A 16,475-nucleotide genomic window follows, 5' to 3' on the forward strand; every position below is an offset into this window, starting at 1 on the left:
ATATGGGCGACTTCATTAAGCGAACTGGAGTTTATAGGGATTTCCATGCGGTTTCTGGGCATACATAAAATGGTGAGACGAGGTCGAATGAGTTCGGGCTTAATTGAATTGGAGCGGATTCTATATCCGCCACAAATATATTAACGGGTCCAATACCGGCTGAATTGGCCGGAAACGTCCATAGAACCGGACTCGGAGGGAAAAAGGAGCTTTCGGCCCTTTTATATTACAAACTCGAGACGCCGACGCGGCCCGTATTTAATGGATAAACGACGGTTGTAATTCTCAATTGGGGCCCACGACTGTTTTCATGTGTTGGCTGTTGAATTCACTCTCCACTACGACACTCGGATAAAAAAATTATCATTTGATCTACCCTTAAAAACTTGCAAACAAATTCAAATTTAACTGGCTATATAAATACAAGATAGAAATCGTACATATTAAATTTTGAGTGTCTACTTTTTCCAGTGATCCTTCGATTTTACTAACTTATTTTAACTAATTTATTGTTTTCTGCAAAGTATGGTTGAATTGAAAATTCAATGTCACGAGTGGGACAGTACCTCGGCGCTTCTACCACATGAGCTTATTCTAACCAATTTTATTTTTAACAACGCAACATATATAATAAGGGTATTCGCGATCTTTGTGTTAACTCTGTTAGATCGAGAAAAATGATGACGTAGACTTGTAAGAATCGGCTAGTTAACATTGCTCGATCTAACAGGCCAGGGCCAATGTTAGAAGTTAGGTCGAAAATGTAGTCACAATGCTATCCGTTAGGGCGTAGGTAACCAACATGGCAGCCATGAATTTAACAGCTGTTTTTTGTTTACATGTATTTTTATTCTTAAATACGTATTAATTAAATGAGACCAATACATTTCTTTTGATAATTTCTGACCTATCCTTATACTCTCATTCATAATAAATACATCATAGATACATCCCCTATATAAAGTTGTAGGATTTTAGACGTTAGGATACAAGTTAGGAATGCCGGCACGAATTGAAGCGTATCATTTGCTCTTAGTTTCCGAGTGCATAGATAGCGTTGTGAATGCAAGAGTTGATTAATTTTCCTTTTTGACTAACTTCTGGCATTTTACAATTTAACACAAAACAAAACCATAACAAACAACAACAAGTCTTCACGAACTGTTATAGCTTAATTTTAATTGTACCAGTCGCCACACTCAGCATTACGGAAGAAATAACGTTTCATCTTTAACCATGGAAAGGGGTATTCACGATCTTTGTGTTAACTCTGTTAGGTCGTGTTAGATCGAAATGAATGACTTATACTTGTAAGAATCGGCTAGTTAACATTGCTCCATCTAACAGGGTAGAGCCAATGTTAGATGTTAGGTCGAAAATGTAGTCACTTTGCTAGCCGTTAGGGCGTAGGTAACCAACATGGCAGCCATGACATTAACAGCTGTTTTTTGTTTACGTGGATTTTTATTCTTAAATATGCATTAAATAAATCAGACCAATACATTTCTTTTGTTAATTTCTGACCTCTCCTTATACTCCTATTCATAGTAAATAGATCATTCCCTATTCTATAAAGTTGTAAGTTGTTAGAGGTTAGGATACAGGTTATGTCGGCACGAATTGAACCGTATCTTTTGCTATTATTTTTCGAGTGCATAGATAGCGTTTTGAATGCAAGAGTTGATTAATTTTCCTTTTTGACTAACTTCTGGCATCTTACAATTTAGCACAACACAAAATCATAACAAACAACAACAAGCCTTAAAGGGGCGTCGGTAGCCGAAACGGTTTAGGCGTTGACACGGTGCTCATCACTGCAGGTAACGGTCCCAGGTTCGAATCCAGCGGCCCCGCATTCGAACCCGACATACTTACAAATGGGCTTTTTTTTCAAAAAACACCAGGACCCTGAGTCTTTTGGGGACCCTTTTACCTCTGCTTGTAAAAACAGAAAAAAGAAACAAAAAACAAGCCTTAAGGACTGTTATAGATTTATTTTTGATTCTATCAGTCGTCATACACAGGATTACGGAAAAATTAACGTTTAACATGCTAAGAAAAGAAGAGGGCGTTTATGATCTTACTGGACATTTCTCTATTCGAGTTAACATCTAACAAACATCGTGAATACCCTACTATTGATTTGTGCTGTTTACAAAAAATTTTTAACATTTTAAACAGAATGCTCTTTCATACTTTTGTTTATTCTAATTTTTCGGTTTTGGGGCCTATTCTATTACTAAAAGCCTACGGTTGTGAGCCTCTGGATCCGGGGCCATCAGCAATGCGAGGTAACTCGACACCGCACGTTGCTGGGAAGATCAACTCACATAGGCCAATGTATCCAACATAAGATTTTATTCGATCTGACCCTGCACGTGGAGGGCACGCACCTGTTATCGGCATACCCATTTCAACCCTCCTCGAGCGAGGACATCAGGGATGTTTTTATTAGAGCCAGCATCAAAACGTGTTTTCCATATGGCGTAGGGTTGGTAACGTTGTGGGGCGAAATGTTTTTCTAAGACGGCGATAAGCTTCCGTTTGCATTTATTTTATCCGAATTTCCGTATGTACGCTGTATGCATTTCCATAAATTTTTCTTCTTAAAAAGCGGACGTATTGTATAACAGGGTGGTTTATTGTTGAGATTGTAAGAAACGTCAGACCGAAATTTGTTTTCTCCCAGTGCGGTTTCCATGCGAGATTACCACCCCTCTTCAAAGCTATTTGAAATCAATCAACTCCAGAAAACACTGACTCCTGGAGCCGGTTAGAATCCCAGCAGTCGACTGCGGCTAAGTGAAGGATTAGAGGACAAATGGGCCGGGATTACGGTTATGGAGAGGGAGGGGAATGGCGTACGAAGAAAGCGAGAGGGGTCGACGGTGTGTTTTAAAAACGAGGGGGCTGGAAATCGTGTGTGCTGTTATTGTTAGTGAAGGGTTGCTCCTAATTCTAGGGTTTGACAGGGGAGGAGTTATTGCCAGCCTTAATGTGAGCATTCCGCTAAAAACACCCCTTTGGTTATATGTTCAATGATTTACGTGTACGTCTAGACTTGTACTTACTTAGCGCTGGTAATTTATAAGTAACAACAAAATCATAATCAATTTACTTAAAACAAGTAATTAACTTACTAAAATAATAGGTAAATAACAAAGAAGTTTGTTTAGTTTCAGTTTACTGATTTATTAATTTAAGGACCAATTAACTACTCATCTTTATATCTGATTGTCCATTTGTCTTTATTAACTACATGTATTTTAATAGCCTAATTTATGAATAAATTAAAATTGACGAAAAAGTCTTGCAATTTGAGATTGGAAGAACGAATCGAAATATAAATTGCTGACCCTCCGGTCCTTGGGTAGTTTCAGCATCATCGCCAATGAAAATATCTGTTATATCGTTGCTATTACAAGAGAACGGGCGTCTAGGATAGAATGAAGGAGATATTTTTTTACGCCTAAACGTCAAGTCCGTACGTGCGGGGCTTTACGTGCAGGAGTAAACGGGGGAACCTTTACCTCACGGCCTGATGATTACCCAAGGGGTTATGGTTATGGGAAGAAGCGAAGAAGAGCACCTCGCCCATTCAAGGAGCCCCCACGGGTAACGATTCTGCCGAGATTAACCCCATGGGCCCGGGATGAGGAAATTCTGGAATGTGAAACGTTCTGAGTTGTTTATAGCCTTCGGATAAATTGCCCCTTAGCCTTAATACTTAGAAAAAGCCTAAGTGTTCATAAAATTCAAAATGGACAAATATCAGTTCTTACATAAATTTATACATACAATAGGGGTAGTCGCGATGTTTATAAGACGTTAACTCGAATAGAGAAATGTCCAATAAGATCGTGAATACCCCCTTTTTTTCTTAGCATGTTAAACGTTAATTTTTCCACAATGCTGCGTGTGGCGACTGGCAGAACCAAAAATAAAGCTATAACAGTCCTTGAAGGCTTGTTGTTTGTTTGGTTTTTTTTTGTGTTAAAGTATAAGATGCCAGAAGTTAGTAAAAAAAGGAAAATTAATCAACCCTTTCATTCAAAATGCTATCTATACACTCGAAAAATACTAACAAATGACACGCTTCAATTCGTGCCGACATACCTAACCTGTATCCTAACCTCTAACAGCTTACAACTTCATCGGATAGGGGATCTATCTGATATGAATGAGAGTATAAGGACAGGTCAGAAATTAACAAAAGAAATGTATTAGCCTGCGTAATTTAAGAATAAAAATACGTAAATACGTGTAAACAAAAAACAGCTGTTAAATTCATGGCTGCCTTGTTATTACCTACGCCATAACGGATAGCAATGTGACTTCATTTTCGACCTAACATCTAACATTGGCTCTACCCTGTTAGATGGAGCAATGTTAACTAGCCGATTTTTACAAGTATAAGTCATTTATCTCGATCTAACACGACCTAACAGAGTTAACAGGGTTAACACAAAGATCTTGAATACCCCTTTCCATGGTTAATGATTAAACGTTATTTCTTCCGTAATGCTGCGTGTGGCGACTGGTACAATTAAAATTAAGCTATAACAGTTCTTGAAGACTTGTTGTTGTTTGTTATGGTTTTGTTTTGTGTTAAATTATAAAATGCCAGAAGTTAGTCAAAAAGGAAAATTAATCAACTCTTGCATTCACAACGCTATCTATGCACTCGGAAACTAATAGCAAATGATACGCTTCAATTCGTGCCGGCATTCCTAACTTGTGTCCTAACGTCTAAAATCCTACAACTTTATATAGGGGATGTATCTATGATGTATTTATTATGAATGAGAGTATAAGGATAGGTCAGAAATTATCAAAAGGAATGTATTGTCTGATTTAATTATACGTATTTAAGAATAAAAATACATGTAAACAAAATACAGCTGTTAAATTCATGGCTGCCATGTTGTTACCTACGCCCTAACGGATAGCAATGTGACTACATTTTCGACCTAACATCTAACATTGGCCCTAGGGCCTAGCCTGTTAGATCGAGCAATGTTAAGTCTACGCCAACATATTTCTCGATCTAACACGACATAACAGAGTTAACACAAAGATCGTGAAAACCGCTTTCCATGGTTAAAGATTATACCACTGGATTATTATACCAATGGCCGACGTCCCCTTAAGGCTTGTTGTTGTTTCTTATGGTTTTGTTGTTTGTTAAATTGTAAGATGCCATTAGTTAATAAAAAAGGAAAATGAATCCACTCTTTCATTCAAAATGCTATCTATATTCGGAAAGTACTAATAAATGACATACCTTACTTGCATCCTAACGTCTGACAGCCTACAACTTTATAGTTGGGGGGATGTATCTATTATGAATGAGAGTATAAGGGCAGGTCAAAAATTAACAAAAGAAATGTATTGTTCTGATTTAATTAATGCGTATTTAAGAATAAAAATACGTGTAAACAAAAACAGCTGTTAAAGTCATGGCTGCTATGTTGGTTACCTATGCCCTAACGGCTAGCAAAGTGACATTTTCGACCTACATCTAACATTGGCCCTGGGCTGTTAGATCGAGCAATGTTAACTAGCAATGTTAAGTCTACGCCAACATATTTCTCGATCTAACACGACCTAACAGAGTTAACACAAAGATCGTGTTCATGTTTACTATTCTTAAGTAAATCCGTTATGAAAAATGAGGATTAACATTTTTTTAGGTTGTATTATTATTATATATATATCTAATCTAATCTATATATCTATAATATATTATTATTATATCTAATTAAAATTAATAAAATAAGAATAAATTACAACTATCCCTATTTATTTTTAAGCATTTTACATAGATAAAAAAATGAAAAATATTTGTCGTGCTAAAACGTAGCATCAACTCAGGATTTGCGGTTATACATCCCAATGTTGAATTATCTACATTTGCTTATTAACGTTAAGCTAATTGGAAAAGTTAGATGTTAAATATTTGGGATTAATTTTTGATTATGAATTAAATTTTATGTTTCGTATTGATGCTTCGGTAAAAGAGTTTAGAAAATTATTTTATAAATTTAAAATTTTAAGAAATATTCGCCAGCCAGATTTAACTGGGTTTATTTTTCGTCAGCACGATCCTTGATAACATTGTGGGAGATTAGTTTCGTGCGGTACCACAAAATCTAAAATTTCTCCAATAATTATTGCTCAAAATTCTTTAATAAAAATATTGCTGTATAAACACAGAAGGCACAACGCAAAACAACTCGACGTTGATTTTAAAGTGTTAAAAATCAACCAATTATTTTTGATGTATTCACGTCTTGAATTTGAATTTTCCCTCCTTTTTGCTATTTTCATTCAAAAGGTGGGGTTGAGATGGGAAGTTAGTGTCCGAGTGGATCGAAGTCACGATAGCTCAAGTGGTAGAGCAGCGGCGTATCTAGCCGAAGATCGTGGGTTCGAATCCCGCTCGTGCCATTGACTTTTTATCTCAACTAAAAACCTTAATTAATTGTAATATATTAATTGGTCAAGCGGACCACGAAATTCGTGAATTTAATGCATATAATGTAGGTCCGATCCAAATAGTTACAGACCTGTTAGCCTACTTAGCTCTTAGCAAGATATTCGAGGGTGTTACGCTGCATCCCTGCATGAAAACAGCATCATTATGCCGGAACAGTTTGATTTCAGGCCAGGACTATACATACCACTGCCCAATTAGCCAGGATAGTAGATGACAAAACGCTAGCGTTTAACTTACGAAAGCATACTGGCATGATAGATGTCCGAAAGACCTTTGAGACTTTTTGGCATAATGGTATAGTCAGCAGGACGATGGAATATAGCTTCCCTCCATACATAATAAAAATAGTCTACTCATGTCTCTTATCCGTGTTTCCTTTGGATGATCCCTTTCCCAACCGAGACATTGTTTCTGGCGTTCTTCAAGGCTCTATCCTTGGACCCATTCTGTTCCTCCTATCTTTTATGAAAATACTTCGCCCCAAGAATGTAAATTTGGCTCTCTACTCCTCTTTTTGGGGGATAGACACGATATCGAACAGAGTAGACAAGGCAATGCGTTGCGTAGATTTTGTTTTCAGCAAGCTAGACCGTTGCTTTATAAAAAGATTCAATTTGAAGGTATAACTGTGTCGTGGTCTGAGCAGGTCAAATATCTTGGGGTGATATTGGACCCTAAACTCACTTTCTTCCCTATGTCAGTGACAAAGTAAACAAGGGCAAAGCGGCTATCCGAGTACTTTTCCCTTTGCTCTGCCTCCAGCCTAGCCTGTCGCCTGCCAATAAGCTTCTTCTGTACAAGGTGATGGTCGGGCCGGTGATCCTGTATGCGTGCCCCTCAGGGCCTGACATGCAAGACTAATGTCGCCAGGGTGCAGGTTGTGCAGAACAAGTTTCTGAGGCTTGCGATGGACAAGCATATCGGAACTGCACTATGCGGCAAACATGTTGTTGGTGCTGGAATACATTAGAGTTGCAATTATTAAATTTTTGAAGCAATGCGAAGCTAGTACCATCACAATCTGCCAAATAGGCAACTATTGCCTGGACGACAGGTACATGCACAGAAAAAGAAGGCTGTCTTATAAATTGGCCAAAATAGCTGGGTTTTTTCATCTAATATTAATATATGTTTTTTTGTCTATTTTTGTAATGTATAAAACTATTTTTAAGCTCACAACTCCTGCTCCCAGGCAAAAGTTAAACTTACTGAGAGCGGGCAGTTCATTTTAAATTATTTTGTTCTACAAATAAATTCATTTTTGTCTTGTCTTTTTGTCCAGAAGGCGGTCCTGCGACCGGAGGAAATTGTTGATCCGAAATGGGGGGAAATGATCGTAATTCTGAGGCGATTGTAATCAATGATAATGAGGTGGATTTGTTTTAATATGGGAAAAAAAATAGCATGTGTAATTGAATGAGCATGGAGGTCAGATTATTTCAATTACTGGGTATTCAGCACCCCGCTGCTGGTTTGACATGCAATCGCCCAATTTTTTTCTTTGAAAAATGTAATTTTTTTTAAACGAGGGATTGCAACGGCGGAGGTTATATCGACCCTCGGGGTGCCGGTGTTTTTGAAAAAAATCCTATTTGTAAGTTGCTGGATTCGAACCTTCGGGACCTTCACCCAATAGTGACGAAGGCCGTGTCAACGCCTAAGCAAATGCTCCTTCCCAAAATGACATTTCTGGATTAATTATTTAAAATTCCACTAATATGATTTCAATGTTAATGTTCTAATGGAAATTCCTCGTTTCTGCTTTCAGTGAAACCGTTCTTCTCGAAGGAGCCTTCGGACGTGACGGTCGTCGCGGACTCGAGCGTGGAACTCGAGTGCAAAGTCGGCGGTGATCCCGTGCCGAAAATCCTCTGGAGAAGAGATGACGGAAAAATGCCAGTAGGAAGGGCGAAGATAACGGACGAGAAGAACCTCAGGGTAGACAGGGTTCAGCCTGAAGACGAAGGCGTCTACATCTGCGAGGCGTCCAACCTCGTCGGGTCGATATCGGCCAAAGCCGCATTAACCGTCCACTGTGAGTAAAATAGTTTGTCTTTCCTCTTTTGTGTCAATAATAGACAAAGTTCTTCAGTTAATATACCCGTTATTGAAACTGGAGTTTTGTTGTATTTTCAAAAAAGTGCCCGAGTTATTAAGAACAATTGGATTTTAAGTAGTAAAGTTAGAAGTACGATCGAAAAAGCTATTGAATTAAAGAAAAGCAGTTTCAAGAATTTAACTTTTCTTAGTCTTAGATATTCAGTGCAGTAAATGGTCTGTAGGAATGATATTTTTCTAATTACATCTAATAAAATACTTGTGTTGTAAACGTGTTGCTTTTTATTTTTCAGCCGCCCCGAATTTTATAGTAAAGCCAACGGACGAGACGGTGTCGTTAAACGGGATAGCAGGCTTCGAATGCCTCGCAGAAGGTAACCCGCGGCCGTCCGTCTTCTGGACGAAGGAGGGCAGCCAGGTACTCATGTTTCCCGGGAACTCTTACGGCCGGTTCGCCGTGAGCCCGTCCGGAAGGTTGAGCATTAACGGCGTCCTCAGGGAGGATTCGGGTTTCCTCGTATGCTCCGCGTTGAGCGTAGCCGGTTCCGCCACAGCTCGGGCATTCCTGCAGGTACGCCTTATCAACTAAGGGGCATCCTCGGCTTTTTTTCTCTACTTAATTCTATTTTCCAGGTAAGGTCCGTTGGTGACGTCCCTCCGCCGATTATCGAAGTGGGTCCTGCCAACCAGACCCTACCGCTCCACTCGCTGGCCACTCTTCCATGCCAAGCGGCCGGCGACCCAAAACCAAAAGTCAAGTGGTTCAAGAATGGAGGCCAGCTCGCGTCCAGCAAGAGGATCATCATTTTTGAAAACGGAACACTCCAGATTGACGGTACCCTTAAAAAAATTAAACCAATTGAATTCTGTATTAATTAAATAGCCAACATTCAATACCACTTACTAAGTTAACAGGAGTATTCACGATGTTTGATGTTGTTTTTTGCTGGTAAAGTAGTATGTATGCAAATGTTAGGGGTATTCACGATCTTTGTGTTATTCTTGTGAACTCTGTTAGGTCGTGTTAGATCGAGAAAAATGAAGTCATCAACTTGTAAGAATCGGCTATTTAACATTGTTCGATCTAACAGGCCAGGGCCAATGTTAGTTGTTAGGTCGAAAATGTAGTCACATTGCTAGCCGTTAGGGCATAGGTAACAAACATGGCCGTCTTTTCTAGTGCATAGATAGCATTTTGAATGATCAATTTTCCTTTTTTATTAACTTCTGGCATCTTACAATTTAACACAAAACAAAACCATAACAAACAATAAGGATTGTTATAGCATTATTTTTGGTTCTACCAATCGCCACACGCAGCATTGCGGCCAAATTAACGTTTAACGTGCTAAGAAAAGGAGGGGGTTTCGTTCACGATCTTACTGGAGATTTCTTTCGAGTTAACACGATTTAACATCTACAAACATCGTGAATACCCCTATTATATTCATCTCATAAATATGTTGTTTTTCATTCTGCAAAACCAATAATGAATGAAAGGAATGAACCTCTCAAATGTGTAGGTTAGGAAAATTGGGGATGAATCGGTCGCTCGAGAAAAAGGTTACTTATACCTGCGGTGAGGAATCTGTCTGTCCCCGATTGGTATATATTACAAATGTGATCACTGTACATTTTTCGTATCGCTCGGTCACAGCACTAACACTAATGCAGCGTTCCACCTGGAGAGCACATGCCGTCAGGAACCATGCTAATGCTAACTCTGTTGAAATGTGAGGAATTAAGGGGCATGGAGATCACGAGGTCATCGTCGATTAAGGCGACGTGGCGGGTTGTTTGGAAGGGAATGTGCAGAGAAGGTTCGAACTGTAGGGTTAGGATGGATTGAGAGGTTGTGTGAAACTTTTGGAATCGGAAACGGATCAGTTCGTCGACAAATGGAGTGTTGACGTCGTTGTTAGTGAGGTTAGTGAGTATAATTTTAAGAATTGGGTGTGCTGGATGTTGGATGGCTTGGCAGACCCCATAGTTCAACTCCGTATGTCCAAATTGGTCGCTTTAAAGTCTTGTATAAGGTTAATCAGCCTTGACGGTCTAGGCGTATTTTGGTCCTGGTAGTCTTCGTAGTTGTCCAAGTCTTTTAAGAAAGTGAGAGGTTTCCACGTCAGTCTGCTGTATAAGAATAATCCCTAGGTATATGACTTCAGTGGAAATCGGTAACTCTTTGTTGTTGAAGTACAGTAGAGGACGAGACTGATTTTTTTCCTTTCGTTTTCCTTCATTCAGACTTGTCCTCCACGTTTTGCATCAGTCTGCATATGCTCAGGGTGTTCTTGAACACTGGAGGTACCTTGGGTAGGATTCGAGTTAGACGACAGAATTGCGATATGTCCGCATAGGTTATGATGATCGTATTGGGATGTGCAGGTAGGTCAGAAGTATATAGATATAAAGGATGTGGCTAAGGTGCACCCTTGTGAGACGCCGGCTTGTATCACTGATTTCCGATCCCACTCTGAAGCAGCGGTCTGTCAGGTAGGATTTCAGGATAAGATAATGAGAGGGTAGGAAGCGTTTATAAAGATCCTACCAAAAGCATGTGCTACATCTAAGAACGCACCCAAGCAATACTTTTTTCTCGAGAACCAAGGAGACAGGATCTGAAACCTTGTTGGACTGTAGCTTGATGTAAGCGGAAGCTGAATTAGTGAGGGAGAATTATGAGTATCTAGGATGGGTATTAATGGCTTAAAAATGGTCGTTCGAGGATTTTGGACATTGCAGGAAGACGGCTGATGGGTCTGTAGGAGGTTATGTGGTTAGGAGGTTTGTGAGCTTCCATAAGAGAAGGTTAGGGATGGTTAGTTATTAAATTAAGTATGTAACTTTGCGCGCGTAAATGCTTGTCAGAGACCTTTTACCTTGATAGATGAAATGTCGAAAAGAATTCTTTATAAGAAATTCCATCTTTTGTTTAGTAATTTTGTCAGCTTTCCCCGAGAACAAAATGAATTCCCTTGCAATTTCAAGTCATGAAATAAGCCCCATGAAAATTCTGAATTAGCGTGTAATTAGGCCGAATTCTCCCCCACAATGGTTAAATAACGATTCGAGGAAGGGGTTGGGGGCGGTAATAACGCCGGCGTTTCTTAGATTAAACATTAAACTTCGCAAATTTACCCCTCGCGCGTCCTCTTTCTGAAAACTGGGAACCGGTTAATTTAACCGGGAACAATAAGATTTCAGGCGATTACATGAAAATCCCCCGGGAAAATAAACGCTTGAGAGGCTTTATTGAACCCGAGGAACGGCTTTGAAAATCACACGGGTCTGTGAAAGTGCAGGGTGTTTCATGTCGAGCCATTTGGATGCCCTTGTCCTAGGACAATGTAAACAGTATAACTCGATATCTCCCAGCCACCCTAAACAGCACTTTGTCAACGTCGTAATTTTATAACAACTATGGTAAACTATGAATCATACCTCCTCGTGGCTCGCTACGAAAAATGGGCAAACACAATTTGGCTCTTGTTATGAAAATCGTTAATTTAAACATTCTCGGACAACACTTTTTTTTTATCTGTCCCCAACTCAATATTACAATTTACATCTAGTCAGCTTGAGATCTGGTCCATCTGTTTAATTAAGAAGGTGATGGTTAGTAGGCTTACTTTCAATGGACAAGGCTAGAAGCATGATGCTTGGCTGACTCGATACAGTGCGTGTAGCACCTTAGCTGCTTAATAAAAAAAAATGTTCCCTGCCATTTCGACAACACCCTGGTTTTCAACGAACACTCTTAAAAAAGCGACGTGCAGGGTGCGAGGATTAGATCCAATCATGGTGTGTGCAACACGTGTGATAGCATAGAAACATTGGAACACATAATCATGTGTCCACTCTAGGAAGAGAAACGCAGGTTGATGCTGAGTGATATTAAAAACGTGATGGGAAATATGGTAGGATATCCAAATACACTGACAGGCAAAAAATTCCGTCCACTTGTGATATAACTTAATTTGTATATATTTTTATATCGTCATACTTTCTACCAGTCTGGAAATGTCTTTGCTGGAGGTTAGCCCGTTCTTCACGAAGATTCTAGATCGTGGAATGTATCATGGAGGGGATGGACGTGCTCTTATTTGTTTTTTGAGGTTATCCCATAAATGTTCGATAGGGTTCAAGTCTGGAGAACAGGCTGGCCAAGCTAAGACCCTGATGTTATGCTGTTGAAGGTACGTTCGTACATATGTGGTCGCATGATGTTCCAAAATATCATCCACATAAAGAGTGGCGGTCAAGGACCCTTCACTAAGAATAGCCAATTCCTTATGACTCTCCATTGAGATTCCCGCCTATACCATCGCTGAGCTACGTTGAAAAGGTCGGTTCTGGGAAAAATGACAAGCTTCTTAGAATAGCTCTAATAGGATTGTCGCTGATTTCATCGTCAAAGAACTTCCACGAACAACAACCAACACTGTCCACCTCTCTTTTGAAATTCCCGCCCAGACCATTAGTGAGTTACGTTGAAAAGGTCGGCTCTGGGGAAAATTACAAGTTCTTACCTTTCATTTCGCCTTCTCCACACTCTTTCGCGCCTATCTGGAGATCGTAGAGCAAATCTACACTTATATGTAAAAAGTGCAACAGGCAATGGCTGTGTTCGCGAGCAGTGCGACTCTGTGTGTTCTGGTCCTCTTACAAGGCGAAAAGCCACCAGTCCCTACTGATATAATCTTCGAGCAGTGCGTTCAGAAGTTTGGACACCTCGAATTTCCTGAAGCTGATGAATCGCTTGAACAAACAATAAGGTGCCAATTTCGCAAAATTCCCAAAGTCAAACCCTAGGGCGTCCAAAACCGGGCCTTCTATGGTAGGACCCAGTTTCTTGAAAACTTCAAACGGCGTCTCGCAGTGTATCGTATGGGACAATAGCAGCATACCTGATGGAACGTCCATCATCAGTAAGTGCCACACCACGCGCAACATCCTCAGCACTAAGTGGCAATTATTAATGTAATTTTCACTTGTGTGGGAGGGTGAGTATAAATCAGATTGTTCGTTTGTAAAAATTTTATTGTTACCAGCTCCACCCTTGGAGGCCAACAATTTCATTCTTTATTGGAACTCATTACTGGAAAGTCCCTTTGCTGGAGGTTAGCCCCTTTTTCACGAAGGGTGCTTTCAAGATCGTGGAGTGTATTATGGAGGTGATGGACGTGCTCTTATTCCTATTTTGAGGTTATCCCATAAATGTTCGAGGGGGTTCAAGTATGGAGAACGGCCTGGCCAGGCTGAGACCTTGAAGTTATGCTGTTGAAGGTTCGTACTATGCCAGGACATATGGACAGTCATTATCGTGCATTAGAGTAGGATTGTCGCTGTTTTCATCGAGGATAGGTCATGATGTTCCAAAATTTCATCCACATAGCGACTGGCCGTTAATGACCCTCCACGAATAACAACCAACTCTGTGCAACTCTCCTTTGAAATTCCCGCCCACACCATCACTGAGGTAAGTTGAAAAGGTTGGCTGGGGGAAAAATTACAGCTTCTTACATCCATTTCGCCTTCTACACATTCTTTCACGTCCATCTGGAGATCATAAAGCAAATCTACTCTGATCTGTAAAAAGTACAGCAGACCAATCGTCCAAAGACCAATGGTTGTGGTCTCGAGCAAATGGTAACCGTGCAACTCCGTGTGTTCTGGTCAATTCTAGTCCTCTTAAGGAGCGAAAAGGCATCAGTCCATAATGGCTTAATCTTTGGACACCTCAAACTTCCTGGACTTGATGAATCGTTTGAACAACAGTAAGGTGCCAGTTTCGCAAAATTCACCAAGTCAAAAAAACGGTCATCCTGTTTACGCTAGGATGTGCAAACCCGAGCCTTCTATAGTAGGATCCAGTTTCTGGAAAACGTCTAACGGAGTCTCACAGAATTCCGTAGGAATCTCCGATGGCAATAGCCGCATACCTGATGGAACGTCCATCACCAATAAGTGCCACACCACACCCAACATCCTCAGCACTAAGTGGCATTTTTAAGTTTAAAAATGAAATTAAGAAAACAAAGATGAAAACTAAACAGTTTACTGCTTCAGAATTCAAATGAGACCAAATAAACATTTTAAATTCCGTAGATTTTTTTTAAGGCACAGGGGACCTAAAAATGTGTCAATCGAGAGAAAACTCTACTCATCGTTTTTCTTCCCAACGCAATACTTTCTCCTCCTTTAAAGGGAAGAACTGGGAGGAATAACTTGAATTTAAAAGTTCAGTCAAAAAGGAACATTTTTTTCTTATATTTCCAAACTATTTTAACGTCTACAACGTAAAAGTTTTTATTCACAACATTAACGAATATAAAAAATTAACCACCAACTTAGAGGTTATCACATCGAGAAATCGAATAAGATTAGAGATAAAAATCAGAAAAGCATCAGAAAGACATAAGTATCTAATCACGAAAAAAAAGGTCTATAATGTAATTTTTTAGCACAAAACATAAACGAACAAAAACACCCTCACGGCGGTGCAAAAATTTGCTACTTTAAAAATAATAGAATAATTTGAAAACCATGGGTATATATTATTATTTATTTTATACAAAACATAAGATAAAAAATTAATCAGTTGCTTTTCTTTCTTATTAACAACTGGCGTTAAATTAAATTAGTTGCGGACCATTTTTTCCTAGACCACTGAAAATAAAATAATGGTTTAATAGTTAACTAACTAATTTGAAATTTTATTTAAGCCATTTAATTAATTATTTTCTCGCGTTACTTCACTATTACTTTTTGGTAGCAATTTGAGATTTACGGAAAAAGAGGAGTGATGGCCACGCCATATTTATTAATAACGTAAGGTCTTGGTTGAAATGAAAAAGCCAGCGTCACGAGCGGGACTCGAACCCACGACCCTCGGTTCAACCCGCCGCCGAGGGGGTTCGAGTCCCGCTCGTGACGCTGGCTTTTTCATTTCAACTAAGGCCTTAAATACAAGGAATAATTAATTGAAAGTTGTAGTTTGGTCAATCAAACCACTAAGCATAAAGTATTTATTAATAATACACACAATTTTAAGTACTTTTGCTTTTTACCGAGATTTCTCTGTTAATTTAAAAGAAATCTTGGCATATTTGGCAACAAAAAATTAAGAAACGCCTAAGGTTTCATTTTATTATAAAAAAAGAAATTAATTTGACCTTTTAAACGAAGGAAATTAAGTTTGAAAGTATTGTATTTGAGAAAAAAATCCTGATTAAAACTGGGATTTTTTGAAAGTATGATAACTTTTAATATACTGCTTGGATTTGAGCCAAACCGAGGTTAAAAGTTGCAGCTTAAAACCAAAAATGTGAAAATCCTAGGACGTATCTAGGAGGGAGTGAAGTTAAACAAACCGTGCTGATTGGTTGTTGTGTGGGAGAAAACACAAAAATGGCAAAAATTTTGATTGGATTTTTTGACTTTCATCTCCTATGACTCTGCGACCCCCAGCCGATTTGGCTGAAAAACAATCCCAACCGTCCTTACAGGATTCTTTACCAACCTACCAAATTTCATTACAATGTGATTAAAACATCAAAACTCTCTAATTCTCTCCAATTGATAAATTGTTTTACAACTTGCAAACAAAAATTTATTATTTATATTTTAAAAAATATATTTTGGTTACTTTAATTAATTATACTTTATATTTAAGGTGTTGGTTGAGACGCAAAACAGTGTCACAAGGAGGATTCTAACCCACGACCTTCAGCTCAAGCTCAAGTGGTGAGAGCAGCAGTGTATTCGGCTGAAGGTAGTGAGTTCGAATCCTGCTTGCAACGCTAGCTTTTTCATCTCAACCAAGACCTTTGAAAAAAAAAAATTAAAATAGTTAATATGGCCAACTATGACTACTAAATACATATATGGATTGTTGTTGTTTCTATTAAAAAGG

The 16,475-nt window shown here is 39.0% G+C and overlaps 1 protein-coding gene across 2 annotated transcripts in view; it reads left to right on the top strand.

Moving 5' to 3' along the window:
• The window catches only part of LOC106667424 (roundabout homolog 2-like), a 246,400-nt gene that overhangs the window by 224,694 nt on the left and 5,231 nt on the right, over positions 1-16,475 (top strand). For both annotated transcript variants that reach the window (XM_014395378.2, XM_014395379.2), the window contains exons 5-7: positions 8,268-8,534; positions 8,851-9,128; positions 9,191-9,392. In XM_014395378.2, the coding sequence (XP_014250864.1) occupies positions 8,268-8,534; positions 8,851-9,128; positions 9,191-9,392 (747 nt within the window). The remainder of the gene's footprint in view (positions 1-8,267; positions 8,535-8,850; positions 9,129-9,190; positions 9,393-16,475) is intronic.

The sequence above is a fragment of the Cimex lectularius genome, unplaced genomic scaffold, assembly GCF_000648675.2.
Source record: "Cimex lectularius strain Harlan isolate CLEC.00 unplaced genomic scaffold, Clec_2.1 scaffold10, whole genome shotgun sequence".
NCBI classification, from domain to species: domain Eukaryota; kingdom Metazoa; phylum Arthropoda; class Insecta; order Hemiptera; family Cimicidae; genus Cimex; species Cimex lectularius.